The 21,415-nt window shown below is 48.5% G+C and overlaps 2 protein-coding genes across 5 annotated transcripts in view; one reads left to right on the top strand and one right to left on the bottom strand.

Moving 5' to 3' along the window:
• The window catches only part of LOC146189842 (BAI1-associated protein 3-like), a 441,950-nt gene that overhangs the window by 171,356 nt on the left and 249,179 nt on the right, over positions 1-21,415 (top strand). The window lies entirely within an intron of this gene.
• LOC146189843 (synaptosomal-associated protein 25-A-like) lies at positions 312-20,975 on the bottom strand. The gene is made up of 3 exons (XM_084603423.1): positions 20,658-20,975; positions 17,530-17,874; positions 312-467 (listed from the first exon to the last, which is right to left on the bottom strand). Exons 1-3 carry the CDS (start codon positions 20,973-20,975, stop codon positions 342-344), a joined length of 789 nt encoding a protein of 262 aa, XP_084459549.1. The 3' UTR covers positions 312-341.

Raw genomic sequence — 21,415 nt, 5'->3', positions numbered from 1 at the left:
CCATTTACCCTTGTTCAGTGCTTCTTCACCTCACAGCGCTTTGTGACGTCAAACACCATGAGCCAAACCAAACCTCTCTTTAGAGAAGAAAAATAATTGATGAGAGGCGAAAGGGCTTAGGGGAATAATTCTCTTGACATACCTGACAACCTGCTAAAAATTTAAAATGCCTTATCAAATGGGCTTCTTCTGTCTAACAGATAAGCGGACATGAACTCAAAGGCGTCTGTGTTCTGAAATTAGGGTGTTTCACAAACTCAACGGGCGTCACTGGTGCGCTCTCGGAGCAGAGCCAGCTAGTTGATTCTCGTCGCTGTGTTGAAGTGACCAGGGGCTGCTGCCTAAGCGTCACGCAATATATCTCCTGCTCGCTGGTTGGCCCGTCGAAGCCGTTCCTCGCTGGAGGTGGCGCTCACGGTCACCCTGTCGATTTGGTCGTTCTGCGTACTAAGCTGCTCCCCCATGACCTGAAATTGAAAATGAAATAATAAATCGGTATGAGAAATGGTTTTTAGTTTATATGTTCATCAATTTATTTATTTATTTTTTTTTTTTTGCCGCCAGAGGAGCATTGGTGCGCCGGTAGTGGAGAAATACATCGCACAGGCTACTACTATAAGCGATGCTTGTACGCAGTTCTTTTATTGTGTGAATATAGATGGGGCCGCCTATGGTGGGCAAATGCTACACAGTAAATCAGGCTGTAAAATAAACTTGGTACAGAGTTGTGCTGTAAATAATGACGCGATTTGTAATCAGTAAGTAATTACTAGTTAGTATCCTCGCAAGCGCGACCGTACGGCCGCGAAGGAAAGCTATATAAAAGGAAACTTCCTTCCAGTCTAGGGTTTCTAACTCGGGGACCACCGCCTGTCAAAGGCAGTCACTGTGAGAACTGAGCTAACCCGGATTTATTGTTTGTCTTTGTCGCCTTTATTAGACAAAAAATACAGACTGGAACGAATTGTCAACTGTGAGCCAATTTACAGGAAATCTCCTTATAAAAGGTTCAAATTGGTCACTTTCTTCAGAACACGAATAAAGTCATGAGAACCGCCTTTCGGCGTTTACACATGCTACACATCAAACCTAATAGCCTTATCATGTCACACAGAACTCCGCCATCATTTTCTACGGATAGAAACTGAAATTTGAGGGTGTTGTGTAGGACTTCCCAAAAGAAAACCCCATCCCAATTATCTATAAACAGATGTTCAACGATGCCCGGCTTTCTTCTGAGCTAACCGGGATTGACGAATGACATGATTGGTCAGCGGCGTTATGTGGCCGCATGTAAAAAATTTTTTTCCGACTTTATTCTGATACAGTTTTGACGCAAACTCTCCAAATAGGGCACATGCAATGTTGTCAGTACGCGCAGCGATGGAGTAATGAGATTGGGAGGCCGCCTCTTCAAGCCTCATCGTTTTGTACGTCTGTTTATCTCGTATAGCAACACAGCGGTTGCAATTCCATTTAAAATGGCGACGGTTTTGCTGAAGGGGCTCGTGAAAAGTCGTACTGAAGCTCATCAGCTACTGCACCTCTTTAGCTTCCCTTGAAAGAGAGCGTGACAGTAGTTAAGTAACTAAGACTTGAAGGGTTGGCGTTAAGCAGTTCACAAAAAGGTGCCAATAAAGATGTGTACATATCCTAATTGCTCTGGAGACTTGCGCAGCGAACCAGAACATAACCGTCTGGCGTAGCTGAGTGCGACAGCAGAGCGTTTCTTAGGAGAAAGAAATTGAGCAGGACCGGGCGGAACCGCTGCTATGGAGGCAGGATTTTTCCAGTGACCTTCAGAACCCTTCGTCACGTGATGAAAGCTACCGCAGCACTGCACTTAACGAGAGTTCGAAGGCGAAGGCTGGCAGAAAATGTAAGTGAAGCTAGTTGATATCCATGTGAAATAATATTTTTTTCTCAGCACTCAGGTAAACAAAACAGAAGGTTTAAAGAATGCACAATCATCGATTCACCAAACGTTTGTAAAGTATTTACTTTCACCTCAAAGCTTGTTGCCAAGCGTAGACAGGCTATAAAAAAAAAACAACTACATTCTTCGGTTTCCTCCCAAGGGCTGCAAGTGACAGCTATAGGCGCGCCCTTTTCCCGCGATGTATTTCGCGCGTCGTTACACCCGAGAAAAACACTTCACTTGACAGTCGCGAAGTCGCTGTTTACGAAGTAAAGTGAGCTTTATTCCTTATTGCTTGTCGCCGAGGTAGAGCACACATCGCGGGGACGCTTTTACAGGCTAGCTGGTGCATTATACTGGATTTGGTTTTAGCGCAGACAAGCACAGGAAGGAACGAAGCACAAGAAGGAACGAAGCGCTCGGTCCTCTCAACTTCATTCCTTCCTGTGCTTGTCGATCTGCGCTAAAAACCAAATTGAATGGCATGCACCCTCCTCCGTTTTGCACGCCACTCCTACTTACGCATAGAAATTCGAAACATGATTTTTTACATTGAACATAAAATCGCTTATGAACAAAAGAACTCGCATATCGTTGGAGCTGCCCCCGTATAAACTTTTGTCATGATGCTTATAGTTCTCTTGAGTTATTGTCGAATACTCACTCCAGTGGTTTTCTATGGTTGACTAAATCTCCTTAATGCGCTTGAACCACCAGTTGTTGATATGCACATATACGCATAGGCGTACTTCGCAGTGAATGTCAGAAAAGCCTCTTCTTGCCACTTTTAGTTACTCAGCGCTAGCGCAGGACAAACGTTTAAAGGAAAATTTTGCTGTTAATCTGAAGAGTAGACGACATCGATCAGTAAGCTGACAACCGCGTCTTACAGTATTCCGCAGTTGTCGCACAATTGAAATTGACGCCTGAAAGAAGCTTGACTTTTAACTACCTGTATTTACATGTACACCTTCGCGACCAGAAGCAACACTCAAGCATATGACGCTCGAGCGTCCAATGCGCAGTCATCATGCAACTGTTGTATACTTTCCTCTAGAGCGATACCGGTGAGCGGGTTGCCGTAATCAGCAAGTACTTGCCAAATGCGGTCTATCCCAATCTCATTCTCCTAGTTATTTCCCTTTCATGGCCGGTATCTGGGTTTATTGCCTGTCATAACTAGACATATTCGCCTACTACTTCCAGTGCCTACCACTGTTGTGCGTAATCACAGTATCAAAGAAGTGAGCGTGTAGCGAAGCGCACAGCTTCTTTTGTCCTATTACGTGCTAGCTGGAGGTTTTTATATATCAGCTCTCTTGGAGGCATTCGGCCTTGGAGTTGGACGATTTTCTGGTGTTTCGTAACAAATGATATTTCCGACGTAATCCTTCGCGTCACTACTCGAGGACGGCCGATGTATCCAGCTCGATTTCGACAAATATAACGGAGGCCTTCAGGCTGCGGATTAGAGGAACCACAAGATGGTCCGCCTGTCAGGCATTCAAAGCGAGACAAGTGAGTTTGGCCTGTTTTCGCTTTGCGAACAAACTGCACTCTCGTACGACGTGTGTGAGTCGGACCACATATATTCCTGGAAACCCACTCTGGAAACGACTGGAAACCCACTCACTATATCGCCACAAAAAGCGCGCAACGTTCACGCCACCCTCTGCCATACACACTGTGTACGACATTCCAAGCAACACCCGCCGACCTATTCTACTACTCCCTATAGGAATGTCCATATCCCGCGGGAGTATCACGCATCCAGTAATCATCCCCCAGGGCCCTGGGAAAATGCACTCTGGTCGCCTCGCCGGACACCCAGCTATACATGGTGGACCTGACCCGGCGTGAGGCGATAGAAAGATCTTGGACTCAGGAGCCTTCCAATGAACTTGCACGCAACTGCTGCTCTGCTCTAATAACAAAATGTTTGTTATTTCATGCCATATGGAAAATCTAAGCCAGTTATATACCGTTGCCGTCGTAATTACCGGCCGCACTACGTCCACTGAGGAACCTGTGACGCTTTTTTTTTATAAAGAGAGAATTTAAAATCGCGTATTATTTCAATGTAGTCTCACAGGGGGGTACGGCTTAGTGGAGATAGCCAGGAGCAGTTCCAAGTTCCAAGTAACGACTGGCCTGCAGGACAGAATCAATATATGTCTGCGATGAACTAGCAAATCGAATGATTGTGAAAAATATTCGTTCGAAAATCAAGTTCTTGGATTATAATGGCTGCATTTGCAGAGACAAAGGTGAGCTTTCTTCAGTTCCAATCGCCCATCCATCGCTCTGATTTGTCTCCGTGCTACGAGCCACGTTACGACTGCGATGCATCTTCTCCCGCCAGATTGATCGGGACTGCGCAACTCGTCTGGCGGCGGCTACGTGCGCCCCGCGCGAGCTGCAGCACGCGCTTTGCTTGGTCGACGCTCGTTACGGACCGCACCTGTGGTTTGAAACTAATTGTGTTTCAACGACAACAGGCAGGTAGTCGAGGGAGGGGATCGAGGTGCGCTGTTAACGTTCAGGCACACACCCTTTCCTTTTCCCGACCCTAGACGCCAACGACGCAGCGCCGCAGTTCGCTTAACCGCCGCAAGCGTCGACAACGTCATGACAGCGCGCTCGCTCCTTTCTATTGTACGTTGTTATTTTACTCTCCTCTCGCTGCCTCCCTCACTCGTTCTCCCCTCTTCCTGTGTTGGAAAGGAGCGATTTTGCAGAGGCAGCGGCGGGACTAATGAGCCACCCAACCGATGTTGCCTACGTTCACCCTCTGTCGCAGTGTGGGGCCGGGCGCTTGTACAAGACCTGCGGTTTTCCAAGGGGAGGCGAGAGTCGTAGAGCTCGTTATCATCGCTCAAACCTAGGTCAGAACGCTTGCAAAACGTACCCTCTTTCCTGTCCGCCTTGCATCTCCTCTCCGCTCATTCTAAGGCTTCAAAGTGCTCCCATTATTATTTCACTCCCCACGATTTACACGCACGCACGCACAACATGCTGGCACGCACGCACGCGCACGCACACGCACACACACACACACACACACACACACACACACACACACACACACACACACACACACACACACACACACACACACACACACACACACACACACACACACACACACACACACACACACACACACACACACACACACACACACACACACACACACACACACACACACACACACACACACACACACACACACACACACACACACACACACACACACACGCGCACACACACACGCGCACACACACGCACGCACACGCACGCACACGCACGCACACACACATGCATGCACGCACGCACACGCGCACGCGCGCTCACTTGCGCGTACGAGCATATTTTCATCACGAAAAGAGAGAATGATATGACGTTGGCAGAAAACCATCGTTACCATTTGTCTCGAAAGTGGCATGTATTTTTTGTCGTTTTTTCTTCAGCATATCTCCTTACGTTGCTTTTTCACGTTCATTTTTCTTTTCCTGGTCATGGCGTTCGCTGAAAGTTTGACGGCCGGGAAATGAGACGTAACTGGAGTGTTAATAAAGTTAAAAAGTTTCCTGCCTCATTTGAAAGCAGGCACACCTTATCTGACGGGACTGTCTGTTTCGACCCTATATCGTATTCGGCACTAGTTCTTCGAGGGAAATTAGGTGTTGTGGCGGCCATAAGACACCCCTTCGGATGCCAAAGATGATCCGACTTGGTGAACGTACTACATGTATGTACTACATCTGAGAGGATGAATCCCACCTTCCACTGCAGGCATTAGATGAATGTTGTCAATGATATATGCCTTGCGTTCTGCGAGCCCCTGGTAGGCCTAGTAGTGCAGAGCGTCATAATGCACGGTAGATGGGAGGAGGCTCTGGGCGTCTAGGCCATATCAGCTTTGACACTCCGCTTTGAAATATGTTTATTTTGTGTTGCTCCATTGCGTCGATTAATAGCGCGATAGGGGCACACGTTATTAGAAAACTCGATGTCGGGGTCAGCGGAGGTGGCCCTATATAAAACAGGGCTCCAGCGACCACGGCTGCAGCTCATGCCTGTTTGCCTAAAGTGATGGCGTCGCTATGATGGATAGATTTTACAGTTGAGAAGAAAGACGGTGAGATTGTCAAAGTATTTTCACTAGTTCGGTGCCCTCTAGCAGGAAAAGGCTTGAAACGCTTCTGCGTGTTAGTCCTTTGGGGGAAATACGTTTAGTGTCAGAACCTTAAGAAAAGCAGCAGCGCTGCAACGGGGTAAAGTACGTGAACTGAAGCCCTAAATTTACGAAAATTTCTTCACCGAGTGGCACTCAGCAACAAAATGAAACTTTCCATCCCAACGCCCATAGTGGATTTCGAAACAACACCGACGGAGACAGAGCAGCTTCGTTTCCCAACGTTTAAACAGTCGGCTATCGACACAGTGGTGCTACTAGTTATAATTTGTATACAGCTATTCATCATCATCATCATCATCATCATCATCATCATCATCATCATCATCATCATCATCATCATCATCATCATCATCAGCAGCAGCAGCAGCAGCAGCAGCAGCAGCAGCAGCAGCAGCAGCAGCAGCAGCAGCAGCAGCAGCAGCAGCAGCAGCAGCAGCAGCAGCAGCAGCAGCAGCAGCAGCAGCAGCAGCAGCAGCAGCAGCAGCAGCAGCAGCAGCAGCAGCAGCAGCAGCAGCAGCAGCAGCAGCAGCAGCAGCAGCAGCAGCAGCAGCAGCAGCAGCAGCAGCAGCAGCAGCAGCAGCAGCAGCAGCAGCAGCAGCAGCAGCAGCAGCAGCAGCAGCAGCAGCAGCAGCAGCAGCAGCAGCAGCAGCAGCAGCAGCAGCAGCAGCAGCAGCAGCAGCAGCAGCAGCAGCAGCAGCAGCAGCAGCAGCAGCAGCAGCAGCAGCAGCAGCAGCAGCAGCAGCAGCAGCAGCAGCAGCAGCAGCAGCAGCAGCAGCAGCAGCAGCAGCAGCAGCAGCAGCAGCAGCAGCAGCAGCAGCAGCAGCAGCAGCAGCAGCAGCAGCAGCAGCAGCAGCAGCAGCAGCAGCAGCAGCAGCAGCAGCAGCAGCAGCAGCAGCAGCAGCAGCAGCAGCAGCAGCAGCAGCAGCAGCAGCAGCAGCAGCAGCAGCAGCAGCAGCAGCAGCAGCAGCAGCAGCAGCAGCAGCAGCAGCAGCAGCAGCAGCAGCAGCAGCAGCAGCAGCAGCAGCAGCAGCAGCAGCAGCAGCAGCAGCAGCAGCAGCAGCAGCAGCAGCAGCAGCAGCAGCAGCAGCAGCAGCAGCAGCAGCAGCAGCAGCAGCAGCAGCAGCAGCAGCAGCAGCAGCAGCAGCAGCAGCAGCAGCAGCAGCAGCAGCAGCAGCAGCAGCAGCAGCAGCAGCAGCAGCAGCAGCAGCAGCAGCAGCAGCAGCAGCAGCAGCAGCAGCAGCAGCAGCAGCAGCAGCAGCAGCAGCAGCAGCAGCAGCAGCAGCAGCAGCAGCAGCAGCAGCAGCAGCAGCAGCAGCAGCAGCAGCAGCAGCAGCAGCAGCAGCAGCAGCAGCAGCAGCAGCAGCAGCAGCAGCAGCAGCAGCAGCAGCAGCAGCAGCAGCAGCAGCAGCAGCAGCAGCAGCAGCAGCAGCAGCAGCAGCAGCAGCAGCAGCAGCAGCAGCAGCAGCAGCAGCAGCAGCAGCAGCAGCAGCAGCAGCAGCAGCAGCAGCAGCAGCAGCAGCAGCAGCAGCAGCAGCAGCAGCAGCAGCAGCAGCAGCAGCAGCAGCAGCAGCAGCAGCAGCAGCAGCAGCAGCAGCAGCAGCAGCAGCAGCAGCAGCAGCAGCAGCAGCAGCAGCAGCAGCAGCAGCAGCAGCAGCAGCAGCAGCAGCAGCAGCAGCAGCAGCAGCAGCAGCAGCAGCAGCAGCAGCAGCAGCAGCAGCAGCAGCAGCAGCAGCAGCAGCAGCAGCAGCAGCAGCAGCAGCAGCAGCAGCAGCAGCAGCAGCAGCAGCAGCAGCAGCAGCAGCAGCAGCAGCAGCAGCAGCAGCAGCAGCAGCAGCAGCAGCAGCAGCAGCAGCAGCAGCAGCAGCAGCAGCAGCAGCAGCAGCAGCAGCAGCAGCAGCAGCAGCAGCAGCAGCAGCAGCAGCAGCAGCAGCAGCAGCAGCAGCAGCAGCAGCAGCAGCAGCAGCAGCAGCAGCAGCAGCAGCAGCAGCAGCAGCAGCAGCAGCAGCAGCAGCAGCAGCAGCAGCAGCAGCAGCAGCAGCAGCAGCAGCAGCAGCAGCAGCAGCAGCAGCAGCAGCAGCAGCAGCAGCAGCAGCAGCAGCAGCAGCAGCAGCAGCAGCAGCAGCAGCAGCAGCAGCAGCAGCAGCAGCAGCAGCAGCAGCAGCAGCAGCAGCAGCAGCAGCAGCAGCAGCAGCAGCAGCAGCAGCAGCAGCAGCAGCAGCAGCAGCAGCAGCAGCAGCGCCGCCGCCGCCGCCGCCGCCGCCGCCGCCGCCGCCGCCGCCGCCGCCGCCGCCGCCGCCGCCGCCGCCGCCGCCGCCGCCGCCGCCGCCGCCGCCGCCGCCGCCGCCGCCGCCGCCGCCGCCGCCGCCGCCGCCGCCGCCGCCGCCGCCGCCGCCGCCGCCGCCGCCGCCGCCGCCGCCGCCGCCGCCGCCGCCGCCGCCGCCGCCGCCGCCGCCGCCGCCGCCGCCGCCGCCGCCGCCGCCGCCGCCTGAATATACCCACTGCAGGACGAAGGCCTCTCCCATATTTCTCAAATTAACCCGGTTCTGTGCTAGCTGCATCCGCTTGACAACAGCGAACCTCTTAACCTTATCCGCCCACCTAATTTTGTGCCGCCCGCTACTACGCTTTTCTTCCCTTGGAATCCAGTTTGTTACCCTAAGCGAGCATCGGTTATCCTCTTTTCGCACTACATGTCCTGCCCATGCCCATTTCTTCTTCTTAATTTCCATTAGAATGTCAGTAACTTGAGTTATTTCTCTGACTCTCTCTGCACGCTTCCTATCTCTTAACGTTACCCCTACCATTTTTCGTTCCATAGCCCTCTGGGTTGCCCTCAACTTAAGTCGAACTCTCTTGGTTAGCCTCCACGTTCCAGCCCCATAGGTGAGTACATGTAAGATGCAACTCTCGTATACTTTCCTCTTGAGCGATATCGGTAAGCTGCTAGTCATAATCTGCGAGTGCTTGTCAAATGCGCTCCATCCCAATGTTATTCTTCTGTTATTTCCTTCTCATGGTCCGGATCCGCGGTTACTACCTGTCCTAAGTAGACATATTCGCCTACTACTTCCAGTGCTTCGCTACCTAATGTAAACTGCTGTTCCTTCAAGAGGCTATTGAACATTACCTTCAACATACAGCTATTGTTAGCAGCTAAATCGACGTCGCCGCCATCTTTGACCCGTTTTATCTATGTTTTCAAAATGTTCGTCAGAGCTGTAGCTTTGGACGTGAATAAGAATCTGATAAGTAAAGATTGTATGCAGCTAGCTCAGGATCGGGTTAATTGGAGAAATATTGGAGGCGCCTTCGCCCTGCAGTGGGTATAGTAAGACTGATGATAATGAAGTAAGAAAATGACATTGGCTTAGCTCTGGTTAAACCTGGTAAATTGCGTTAGCAATGGCCGCATGGCTACGGTTGTGTGTTCGCTTGTGGCGTAGGTTGTGTTATTCGATAGTTTGGCTATAGAGTAACACATTTTTAGAGCCACTGACATTTTCTGCAGCAACGTTCTAAAAGGAGAAAAAACGTAGGAGCACGTGTTATGTATAGCTGAAAGAAGAGCGCGCGGAAACATTATTTCTCACTGGTGGATAGTAATGAACGCTATTACCACAGAACGTCCCACGACTAAGCGACCGAGTCTCGTGTGCTTACCTGGTCATTTGTACAGCCGGACACATGCACAACATATATTTTTTTTTTATTTGCGTTTCATTTAGAGTTTCTGAAAACATCTGCACAATCAGCGCACTAGTGAACACGTGGCACTGCGAAGGCGTGGGTTGAGTAGATCAGTTTCACAACGCTCAGCGACGCGACGTCGTCTCGCGTGCGACCGCAGAAATGGCATGACCGCTTCATTCTAGGAACTCATCGGGTAGCGCTCACTTCCCCTTCTTATTTCTTTCTCTCTCCCTCTCCCCCTGCTTTTCACATTTCCAATCTCTTCCCCACAGCGCCATCTCTTTCCCCTAGAAGCACTGACCAGCAGTGGTGGCCCCATCATCTCTGTCATCAGCGTCATTTAAGTTTCTCCTAAATGTCAGCGCGCAGCCTCTTTCGGGCCAGTGCATATAACGAAACTTGTCGGGGCAGCTGGGTGTACTTACCTAAATTAATTAAGGGAGGGAATGATTAGGCGTTTCTCGCTAACGCAGGCGCCATTAATAAAGCACCGTGCCCCCGTGTTGTGGTGTGCGCATTAGCGCGTGCTAGAAATGTTGTGCGGCTGTGAAGCACAGAAGTATTCGCACATTCTCGGAATGAAATATATATATATATATATATATATATATATATATATATATATATATATATATATATATATATATATATATATATATATATATATATATATATATATGCCAGAAAACACGTAACAAAAAATGTTACACACACTTTTTTTCCGTTCCCTTCCTCGATCTCTACCCTAAGGGAGTGGTAGGGTTATCGATAGCTGTATTGTATATAACCTCACTTTCCTTTCTTCTCTCCGGATAATTCTTGCCTGTCCTGTGTAAAGCTGGCCTTGGTCGAAAGTTCTTATGCATATATTTGCTCCTTTGGTGTAGTGGGACTTTCACAACACCCCAAAATACGACTACTAGTTCGCTGAAGCGGAGAAAGGAGTCCTAGCCACCTTAGAAATAATTGGATCTTTAGCGTTGCCTAATTGATCCATAGCATGTATGCCTCGCTCCCTCCCCCCCCCCCCCCAAAAAAAAAAAAAGGAATTAAATTATGTGACTTGTTGAATTCCTTGATTTGCTTCGCCGAGGTGCGTATGACTGGCGCACTCAGTATGAAAGCGCACCGAACAAGGGTAGATGTGGGGAAGCCTCAGTTTGCAAGTCGTGCCAACGTTTTGGTAAGTGGTCCACTTGTAGAAACGTTGGCACAACCTGCAAACTGAGAATCCCCTCATCTACCCTTGTTCAGTGCTATTTCATACCGTGTAGCCATCTTCTTCCTCTCGTTCTACCTTTTGCACTGTGTGCGAGGCAGGCATCGGTCCTGTGCTCTAATATTATCATTTTTCTGAAACTTAATTTATATGTTCGGCTGGCGGTGTGTGCAATATTCCTTTATATCATCCTGTTTTGCGCAGTATTTTTTATACATGTGTACTGTTATAGAGGAGTCGCTCACACCTGATATTATTTACTGTCTCCTAAGTTGAATGCATAGCAGTCTAAACTGGTTTCCTTTATGTAATATTTGCTGTATGTCCGGTGAACCAGTATCAAGTTTTAAGGCTGTTCTTAGAGGCCGCTGAAATAAATATTCTTTGTTATATTGTAATCATGAACTCAGTCCTGTGCTGCGTTTTTGTAGAATTGTGTAGAACTGTGGCAAACGAGGACACCTTCGGCAGAAATGAGTGTGATTGGTCTGAAATACAAAAGCAGGGACATAGCGCCACCAGCTAAGGTACGCATATCCTTATAGCTCAATGTGACCGACTTGATTTTTATACTAGGGGCAGTCGAAAAATGGGACAAACAGCAGCCTTTGCTTTGACTTGACTGTGATGTAACGAAGGCCGCATACATACAGTTCGCGGGAGCCTGTTTACGATCGCCTTTGCGACACTTTATAAACGCTCCCTTCCGGATAAGTAAGCGGCCTTCATCACACGTCGCAACGGAAGGAAAGTGAAGGCCGTCCTCTGCCCCTTCTCGCCGATTCCCCAGTCGACCCAGCAGAAGAGACCAGAATCGGTCCCGAAAAGTTAGTCTGTCATAAAAAACGGCCGAGGGTTAACCCTGCTAAACCTAGTTAGGTGAACCGAGAGCGTCGTTTTGCTTGGTTTTGCTTTGGTTAGGCTTAGGTTTAGACATGGGGAGACATGGTCTTGTAGCGATTGAAGTACCGAGACTATGGAGTCGAGGACGCCGTAAACTAAAAGAGGGAACACAGGATTCTGCAGCTGCCATCAGAGGTCAAAGGTCAAGTGCTGGTATCCTATAGGGGGTGCCATGTTTATAGTATATAGCCACATGTTACCTCTGGCGCGTTGAAGTTCAAACGGACTCCCAAATTGACATTGGATGGTACGCGGCGTCGAAGCTTTCGCTTCAGAAAAAATTTGTTGGGGCTACTATACTTGCTTGGCTCATACAGAGACGGCCGCGTCGCCACTTCGTCGTATTAATGTAGCGCTTACCAGCAATATTTGACGACATGCTTCATGCTGCACTTACCGAAAGCGACTTGTTCGCGGTTCTGACCGAAGAGTGATTGCTCTGGCCGCCCGTCTTTCGTCTCATTATGCAAATGGGCACCGGACTAGAGATTGGGCAGAAAACAAAAAAGAGCAGGCAGTAACGAAAGGAGGGGCAAAAATGAAAGCTGAGAGGAGCACTGCAGGTAAGCTTATATAACAGCTTAAGAGCAACACTCTCATTTCTACGAGTCTTTGAAAGAGCACCGCTGAACTCCTCAGGTCTTAATGAGCCAATTAGCGAGCGTGATTTCGGCGCGAAGCGAAATATGAACGTGCACTCGTACACGCACGCACGCACACAGAGGCAAAAAGAAAGAACTGAAAATGGCGAGAGGCTGGACGTTGGGGGCAAGATGGATTGCAGATATTCCCAGGAGGTGTAATGCTATCCCTCGTTATATATGGAGAACTTATACAAATGTCTTTCGCGGCCTCTTTTATGTTCTCTTAAGAGCAGCCCGTATAAATGCAACCGCCCAGTGTTTTACCGTTCTTGTGTACTTATTGGAGAGTCGTCGTCATCATCATCATCACCATCATAATTATCATCATCATCATCATCATCAGCCTGACTATACCCACTGTAGGGCGAAGGCCTCTCCCATATTTCTCCACTTAACCCGGTTCGGTGCTAGCTGCATCCACTTGACCCCTGCGAACTTCTTAATCTCATCCGCCCACCTAACTTTCTGCCGCCCCCTGCTACGCTTTCCTTCCCGTGGAATCCAGTTTGTTACCCTAATCGACCATCGGTTATCCTCTCTTCGCACTACATGTCCATGCCCATTTCTTCTTCTTAATTTCCACTAGAATGTCGGTAACTTGAGTTATTTCTCTGACCCACTCTGCACGCTTCCTATCTCTTAATGTTACCGCTACCATTTTTCGTTCCATAGCCCTCTGGGCTGTCCTCAACTTAAGTAGAACTCTCTTGGTTAGCCTCCACGTTTCAGCGCCATAGGTGAGTACAGGAGAGTACCTTACTGAAAAAATTGTATGAGGCAATAACCTCACATTTTCTCACCCAATCTCACTCAATTCACATAAGAAATCATATGCAAGTCGCATAAAATTGCATAAGGTCTCATAGTTTCTTGTACATTATCCTAGATTTGTACGATATTTTATGATGATGTTGTGAACCGTATGAGAGTCTGTGCGATTAGATGAGATTATATGAGGTTATTGCCACGCAGAACTTTTGGTTTTTCAGTAGGGACGTGTTGAATTGTGACGCATCTACACGTCGATGCGGAAGAAGACACTGAAAAAAGACACAAGGTTATTCTTTGCTCCGCGAAATAGGCATTCTCTTCACCTCCTTTACTCAGTTGACCTTGACCTTCCCGAATCTGTACTCCATGCATTTGTTTATCATTTAGACTTACAACAAAAATGCACAAAAGTAAAAGACGCATGAAAGCCCTCACGCAATCTCTTCAAATCGCATACTCTCTCATACGGTGCACATCATTATCATAAAAAAATCTCCCATAATTTCTGATAATGAACAAGAAACTATGAGATTTTATGCAATTATATAAGACTTGTATGTAATTTCTTATGTGAATTTAGTGAGATTGTGTGAGAAAGGGTGAGGTTGTTGCCTCATACAAGTTTTTCAGTAGGGGGAGAGGATGTTGATGGGACGAGCGCTCCTGCTCGTGTGTTCGTCTTAAGCATTCTCATTTTTGTGAGCCATCAACCAACTCGCTAAACAACAACTACATTTAAGCGCGAGGGAAACCCGAATCTAGTAAAGGTTTATCTAAATCGCGGCGCAGTACCTGAGCGCGTGAGGGCCATGTGCTATATTGGGCTGGTTTCTTCAGGAAGCTTTCGGTTTTCTTCCTTTTACGCCTAATATGTTGATACGGCGAAGTCGCAAGAGGAGCGGCAATGGTAATAATAAAAAAGACATGAAATATATCTGAAATGCTCGTTAAATGGCGAAAGCTCGCTCAATACAGCAACCCCAGCATTGACCGGGTTTTAATTAACTTCGCTTAAACCTATTAAGACATGTGAAATCACTCCCTGGCATGGTACTCTATGGCTTCCCTACTGAAAAGCCAAACGTTCTACGGGGCAATAACCTCAAAAAATCTCATGTAATCGCATAGACTCTCATACGGTGAACATCATTGTCATAAAATGTACATAATTTATGATAATGCACAAGAATATATGAGACCTTGTGAAATTATATGCGACTTGTATGTGACTTCTTATGTGAATTGAATGAGATTGTGTGTGAAAATGTGAGGTTATTGGCTGATACAAGTTTTTCAGTAGGGTTGAGTGAGATGATGTGAGAAAATGGGAGGTTGCTGCCTCATACAATTTTTTCAGTAGGGAAGGATGGGGATTTTACACTGCACGTCGAACCAATGGCTTAAAATGCAAGCAACCTTACAGAATAGATGGCTTTTATTTGGCTGTGTGGGGGGATGGACTTTTGGGATGTCCTCAGGAGAGCAATAAGAAACAATTTTCCATTAGATACGTATAATATTCAGTAATTGGGGACAGAAAATAAGGGTCGCCTTCCATTAGACCTTATTGTGCCGACCTCCTTGCACTGTTTATGGTGGCTTCGCACGGAAGGTTTCCATTGTGGTTCGGATGCCAGGCCCGCATGGCTGTATTCTGGAGCGAGTGTATCGCGCTTTGTTGAAGAGCGGAAATCAATAGCTTGCGTGCTGCAGTGTCTGTCTAGGGTGGAACTCTTGGAAGACATTAAAGAGTTTAAATGCCGCAATGGCGGCATCAAAAGAGCTGCTGCTTTTCTTGTCGTTTTTCAGTGTATTATGTATTTATAAAATGTTTGCGGAAAGTCATTGATATAGCGAAAACGAAAGCAATGGTTTTGTTGTATGTGCATCCATCTCGTATACAAGAGCTGCGGTGTTTGATTTCCGATGCATCTGGGTACTCATTGGTTTCCCAGTATAGTTCAAATATTCTTCTGGCGTGGTGTTTGAACGTTTTTGTGGTGAAATAATCCGGAAGTGCCTTCGATGGGTAGACTGTAACACGTAGGTTAAGGTACGCTTCGAGAGCCTATGTTTTTGACATCTAAAATGAAATCTTGAATTCCAAGCACAGGACTCAAGCAGCGAAGAAATGAATGTCATGTTTTCGGCGACTCTCAGTGGCTGTTGCTTAAATTTTATGTATATATTTGTCTATGTTGGGCGGCTAGAGGAAGCAGGAAAAGTTTTATGTGGGTGCTGACAATGTTGACGCCACCGTTACTGCTGCAGTCGACTGGCTTCGAAGGAATACATAACAGCACGGGAAGGTGTATGTGGCATGGTTTATATAATCGTGGTGTATATGGGTGACAAGAGAACTATGATCTATGGAGCGATTGAAAGTGAGTGGAGTTAAATTAGCCGCCGTGCGATTGCGGCTATTAATAATATGTTGGGCATAGAAGTGAGCCAATTCTTCACCATGAAAATGCGCTAACTCGAGAGGAATGGAACGAAGCTTCCACCAGTAAGAAACAAATTGGAAAGCAATAGGATTGGAACCAACAGGCGCTAGTGTCGTGTTCTCGTATGCCAGAATGATCAGCGACAGCAAAGCACTTCCCTCAAAGCACTGTCCAAGACCCGAACTGCAAGCATGGCGGCATGTGTGTTGTACGCACGTATGCCGAGCGTGTTCGGAGGAAGCGGGAGGTGGCGGGCGATACTGATAATTGGTTCACAGGAAAGGAAAGGCACAGTATCTGTCACACTTATTCTGTGGACACCTGAACCGCGCCGTTAGGGAAGGGAGCAAGCCGGGTGTGAAAGCGGAAAGATTGCTTGTTTTGGGGATTCAGTGTGCAGGTCACGATATATATTATGCCATAACCAACCTCGACATCTGCCTCTTCTTATTTATGTTTCTTCTCCTCCCTTATGCTATTGTCGCGTGTATGGTGGGTTGATAAAGTTATGAAATTCTGTAACGTGGTTAATGTTGCCGCATGTAAGTATGATTGGCTGGCATCCAGCTTTTCTGTACGTTGGCGACTAGCGCTATCTGTCGGTCAACTGTAATGAAGACAGTTCTATTCATTGACGAAGTTTTAAGCATGTAATATCAAAACAACCAAAATAACAACGATCAGAGATTACCGATAGATTTCGCGCGAACATAGTCATCATAATGGCCGACTCTTTTTCCCTGCTGCGCTCACTTATTATTGTCTTGTGGAACGTCTCTTACGTTCGCGCCAAGTATTTCCGACAGCCGTGAAAACTCAGTGCGGTGCATCAAACATTCCAAATGCCCGTGATGATTCCGAGTATTCAGTACCGCGTGGAACGTGATATAGGCCGTCAGAAGTAGCTCAGAGTTCCTGGGCTAGGATATCTCAGAAATCCTGGACCTGCAGTGCAGGGAGGTAGGATGATGATGATGACGATGATGATGATTGGATAGGTGGCCTGGAGATACATTACTTCAATCGACATCTCCTCTGTTCCTTACTGCTACGTTTTTACTCGAAAAAACTACAGTAGAAGCTTATTCACTTTCATCAGCCGCGCCCGCTGCCTTAAACACACAACAACATCGCGGTTGGTTAAAATTCGCTATGTCGCCTTGCCGAAGAATGGAAGGAAGTGACTCCAAGTTTCGAAAACACCCCACAGCTAAAAACTTCGCCACTTCCCTACTGAAAAAACTGTATGAGGCAAAAGCCTCACATTTTCTCACACAATCTCACTCAATTCACATAAGAAATCACATAAAAGTTGCATATAATTGCATAAGGTCTCATAGTTTCTTGCACATTATCATAAATTATGTACGATATTTTATGATAATGATGCGCATCGTATGAGAGTATGCGATTAGATGAAATTTTGTGAGGTTATTGCCCCGTAGAACTTTTGGTTTTTCAGTAGGGAATTCTCCGCGGTTCGGCGCAACAGTGCGGTGTTTGCCTAGTGAAAGGAGTGCACATCACTCCTGGGGAACAGTGCAACTTACAAGCCGACCTTATCTCCCTTTAAAGCCGATCTGGGAACCATTTACACGTCGTCTCGCCACCAAAGTGCCCCGTCACTGCCTGCCACTTACTCGTTGCCCCAAAGCGGCCACTGTTTACATCGGCTCCGAACCAAGAGAACGCCACGCAGTAGCAAATGCCTCGCGGAACGATTCGCAAGAACGTGCCTGGGCGATTCCCTTGAGGTCGGTGAGGGCAGCGCCAAGCTCGTCGCCGGGATGCTGCAGCCGTTGGTGCGGCTCCAGGCTCACTGAGTCCCAGTGCGCCTCGGTGCCAGAGTGGCGTTCCGGTTCGCTGCCTGCGGTGTCACTCCTCGAAGACGTCTTGGACGGTTCTTCGGTCTCTTTGCTCGATGCTTTGGAGCCGAGGGCCCGTTGTTTGGACACTGGGTTTACTTTGGCCTCGTTGGCACCGTTGGTTTGGTTAGCGCCGCTCTTGTCCCTGTTACGCTGCTGCTTTTTCTTTTTCCAGCGACAACGCCAGGGACAAAACCAGAACAGCGGTCGCTTCATCTGGAATGGAAAAAGAGGAGTTAATCTAATTGTTGGTTGGTTGGTTTGTGGGGTTTAAAGTCCCAAAGCGACTCAGGCTATGAGAGACGCCGTAGTGGAGGACTCCGGAAATTGCGACCACCTGGGGTTCTTTAACGTGCACTGACATCGCACAGCACACGGGCACTTTGCTTTTCGCCTCCATCGAAAAGTGGCCGCCGAGGCCGGGATTCGATCCCGCGCCCTTGGGAACAGTAGTCGAGCGCCGTAACCACTGCGCCAACCCGGCGGGGTGGAGTTAGTCTAATGGGTTAATGAAAATCCTCCAGAGTGGGGCAGCTTTCAAATAAAGGAGCGATTATCCATTGCCATCCGCCGAAGTTTAGCCATAATGCAGCTGCTAAGTAGAGCTATACAACTGTCTCGTGCATATTACATTTGACGACAAGTACTTTCCAGACAGGTAATTGATCTAGGGTCCGTCGCCTGTCCGATTCCGGCGCTGTGCCAATCATGTTTGTGTACTCGCGCTGCAGATGTACTTTTGTGTGGGGTTTGTAATAGTGGATCCTTATGAGCATAAACAGCTCCACTAAGATCATGGCAACATGGGCAAGAACAAAAAAAATTGATGGGCATTTAAGCTAACGGGATCGGAAGGTAAACACATAAATGTCTCATCGTAAGTGCCCTGTTTCTTTTATTGTTTTTGTTTAGTTACATACTTATTTATTTTGCACTTTTTCTTTTAATATTTTTTATTGTACTTGCCTATATTACTGGTATTGATTATTTTTTCTGCTCGAGTACTCTTGGGAGGTTTGCTGAAAGGATCGTAGAAGCGTGTACTTAGAGGCTTAGTCGGTAGCCTGTTCAGCTTGCAAAAACGTCGTGGGCTCGAATCCTGTCTGTCAGCCAGATTTTTTTTCATCATGAGAAATCGATTACTCTACAGACTACAGCTAAATAGTTTTAGACATGCGGTGGCCTTTGATTCGCATTTCATGCAATGTTTCAATCACTTTCACTCCACGCGTGACATCACGGGGCCATGGAGACACTTTAGAATTTGGCCTCAGATTCTCCTAAATGTTCTCGGGTGTGATGAGCGCATAGTCCTGCTTGTCTGTGCCTTTCTGGACCATTTTTTCCGCCTCCGACGCCGCCGAGGTTCGTGACAATTTGGCGCATAATGTTTTCACCTTGATAACAACACCAACGCCAACAATGAGATCATGCAAAACGGTAGGAAGAACCCAAAACACAATGACAATAGAAATGAGATTCTAATGACAGAGACAAGAACAAAAGCAACATCGACAAAATTAGACGCAACATGACAGTGCAGAAATTTATGCCGTTTATTATTTGGGTGCGTGATCCGTTCTATTTGGACCTGGGTGTCACTCTGCCCGGATATGCATTATAAATGGGAAAAACAAGCTGCTTAGGAATGTAGGTGATTAAAGCAGCATGCAGCCAGTGAAAAACGTTCTTCGAGCAGATTTTCAAAGAAAGGGCAAGAAAATGTAACTGAAAAGAAACCGCGCTATCAGCGGAAAACGTTTCTGACCCTCAAACGGCTTTCTTCCATCATGTTTCCTTTCCATTTTTTCCCAGCGAAACTCTCGAACCATGCATCCACGGGGAGGCATAAATGTCGAGTGTGAACGCTTCCGATGCCAGCGGGCATTTCGATAATGTCTCGCCGGGGTGAGCTCCCCATTCATCCCTCGTGCTGTCGAAGACTGGTTCAGCATGAGTAAAGTGTAGCGAATGACGCGTTGGTCGTTTATGGCGCCCATTTTTCTTCGTCAGCGCGACAGATGTCGCTGTCTATAGCTCAGCGTATGGGGCGCGCTCTAGTGCCTGAGGCTACCTCTCAAAGCGGGCTTGACGAAGTCAAGAGTAAAGATGGGGAACGTAAGATAAGAAGCACAACACACATATGCATTAGAAGCGAGCCGTAATGACGTCGAGAGTTCGCGACCAACGCATCCAGGGACTGGCATTTGGCCGGCGGGCGCCTTATTTCAAGCTCAACGACGTCAATGCGCAAGACGTCGTTCGCGTGGATCCGGCTCCTTCTTACTTTGGGCCTGCTTTTGTAATGCCCTTGTAAATAATGCGTAGCTCGAAAAGCTTTCCTTCCGGGCCAAGCAGTATGCCTTGTTTTGCTAAGGCGAAGCTGATGTGGACACGAAAAAAAGAGGTTAGTGATGAGGCAATTCTAAAAGAAGCAGTGTATATTATTGCTCTTCATTGCTTCTTTAAGAAGGGAGAGGTAGAGGGGCGGGGAGTGAAATATCCTGCGCAGTGACATGATTTTTCCTCTGTATTATCATCATCATCATCATAATCATCATCAGCCTGACTATACCCACTGCAGGGCGGAGGCCTCTCCCATATTCCTCCAATTCACCCGGTCCTGTGTTAGCTGCATCCACTTGACCCCTGCGAACTTCTTAACCTCATCCGCTCAGCTAACTTTCTGCCACCCCCTGCTACTTTTTACTTCCTTTGGAATCCATGTTTGTTGCCCTAAGCGACCATCGGTTATCCATTTTTCGCGCTACATGTCCTCTCTCCTCTGCATATCAATACTGAAGTCGTTCCGATAAAAAAGAAATAAAAAAAAATGACTTGCAGGGTCTGTCCAACGTCGCCATCTTTTGCGTTGTTTGGACTGCACAATATATCCTTTTCGGTTTCCTTATCAGCTCGAAAACGCTGAGCTGTGTGTTTATCACAAAAAGCTGCGCATACAAGAGACCAGCACCAGAGGGTCAGCGTCTCCGTTTCACCTCGGACAAGTGTTCTTCGGCGCTGTCCAGGTCGGCCGACAGCTTATCCAGAGCCTGCTCCACGTTGTCCAGTTGCTCGCCCTGCGACTCGAGCACGGTTACGGTGCGTAGTCCGATGCCCTGCGCCTCTTGGCAGGCCCGCAGGAGATTCCGAGTCGCCTCGATTGAAGGGTCGTCATCCAGCTGCTCTTGATGCCTCTGTGTTTGCTGGCCGTCTGGCAGCACCTCGACGTCGTCCGGCTCGGCGAGGAGACGGCGCAGCTCCCTTAGAAAGCGCTGTTCGTCCGTTTCGGCGGCCTCAGCTATGTTCGAAGCCATTCGAAGCAAGGTTTTGCACGCTTGCCAGGTGTCAAACTACGGTTCAGAATGCGAGCACGTTCGTACTTATAGTTGCTTGGATTGGATTTGGCTAGAAGAGGCTCAAGTCTTCGTTATGATGACAATGTGGTTGCCGCATCTGGTGCGGCTAATGACATCATAGTTTTCACGCTAATGTTAAAGGATAACGCTAAAGAAAGAAAAGCTTCGTGCTTCTGGTGGTCGTATATTATCTGAATCAGAGCACTAATTTCTTATTAAAGGTACTTTTCGCGAAAGCTTCTTTGAATAAAGTTTAAAGGTATCTCTTATAAAGCAGAAAACATTGATACAGTAAATCGCTTCAATCGCTCGGTGTCGTGTATCTGGAACATATTCAATGGTTTGAAAAATGAGGAATCTTAAGTAATTGGCTCATTATCCACGAAACCTAAATTTGA

The sequence above is a fragment of the Amblyomma maculatum genome, chromosome 5, assembly GCF_055883805.1.
Source record: "Amblyomma maculatum isolate TAMU_Amacu chromosome 5, ASM5588380v1, whole genome shotgun sequence".
Lineage (NCBI taxonomy): Eukaryota > Metazoa > Arthropoda > Arachnida > Ixodida > Ixodidae > Amblyomma > Amblyomma maculatum.
Note: the sequence above shows the minus strand (reverse complement) of the source record. Positions and strands in the feature narration are given on the sequence as shown.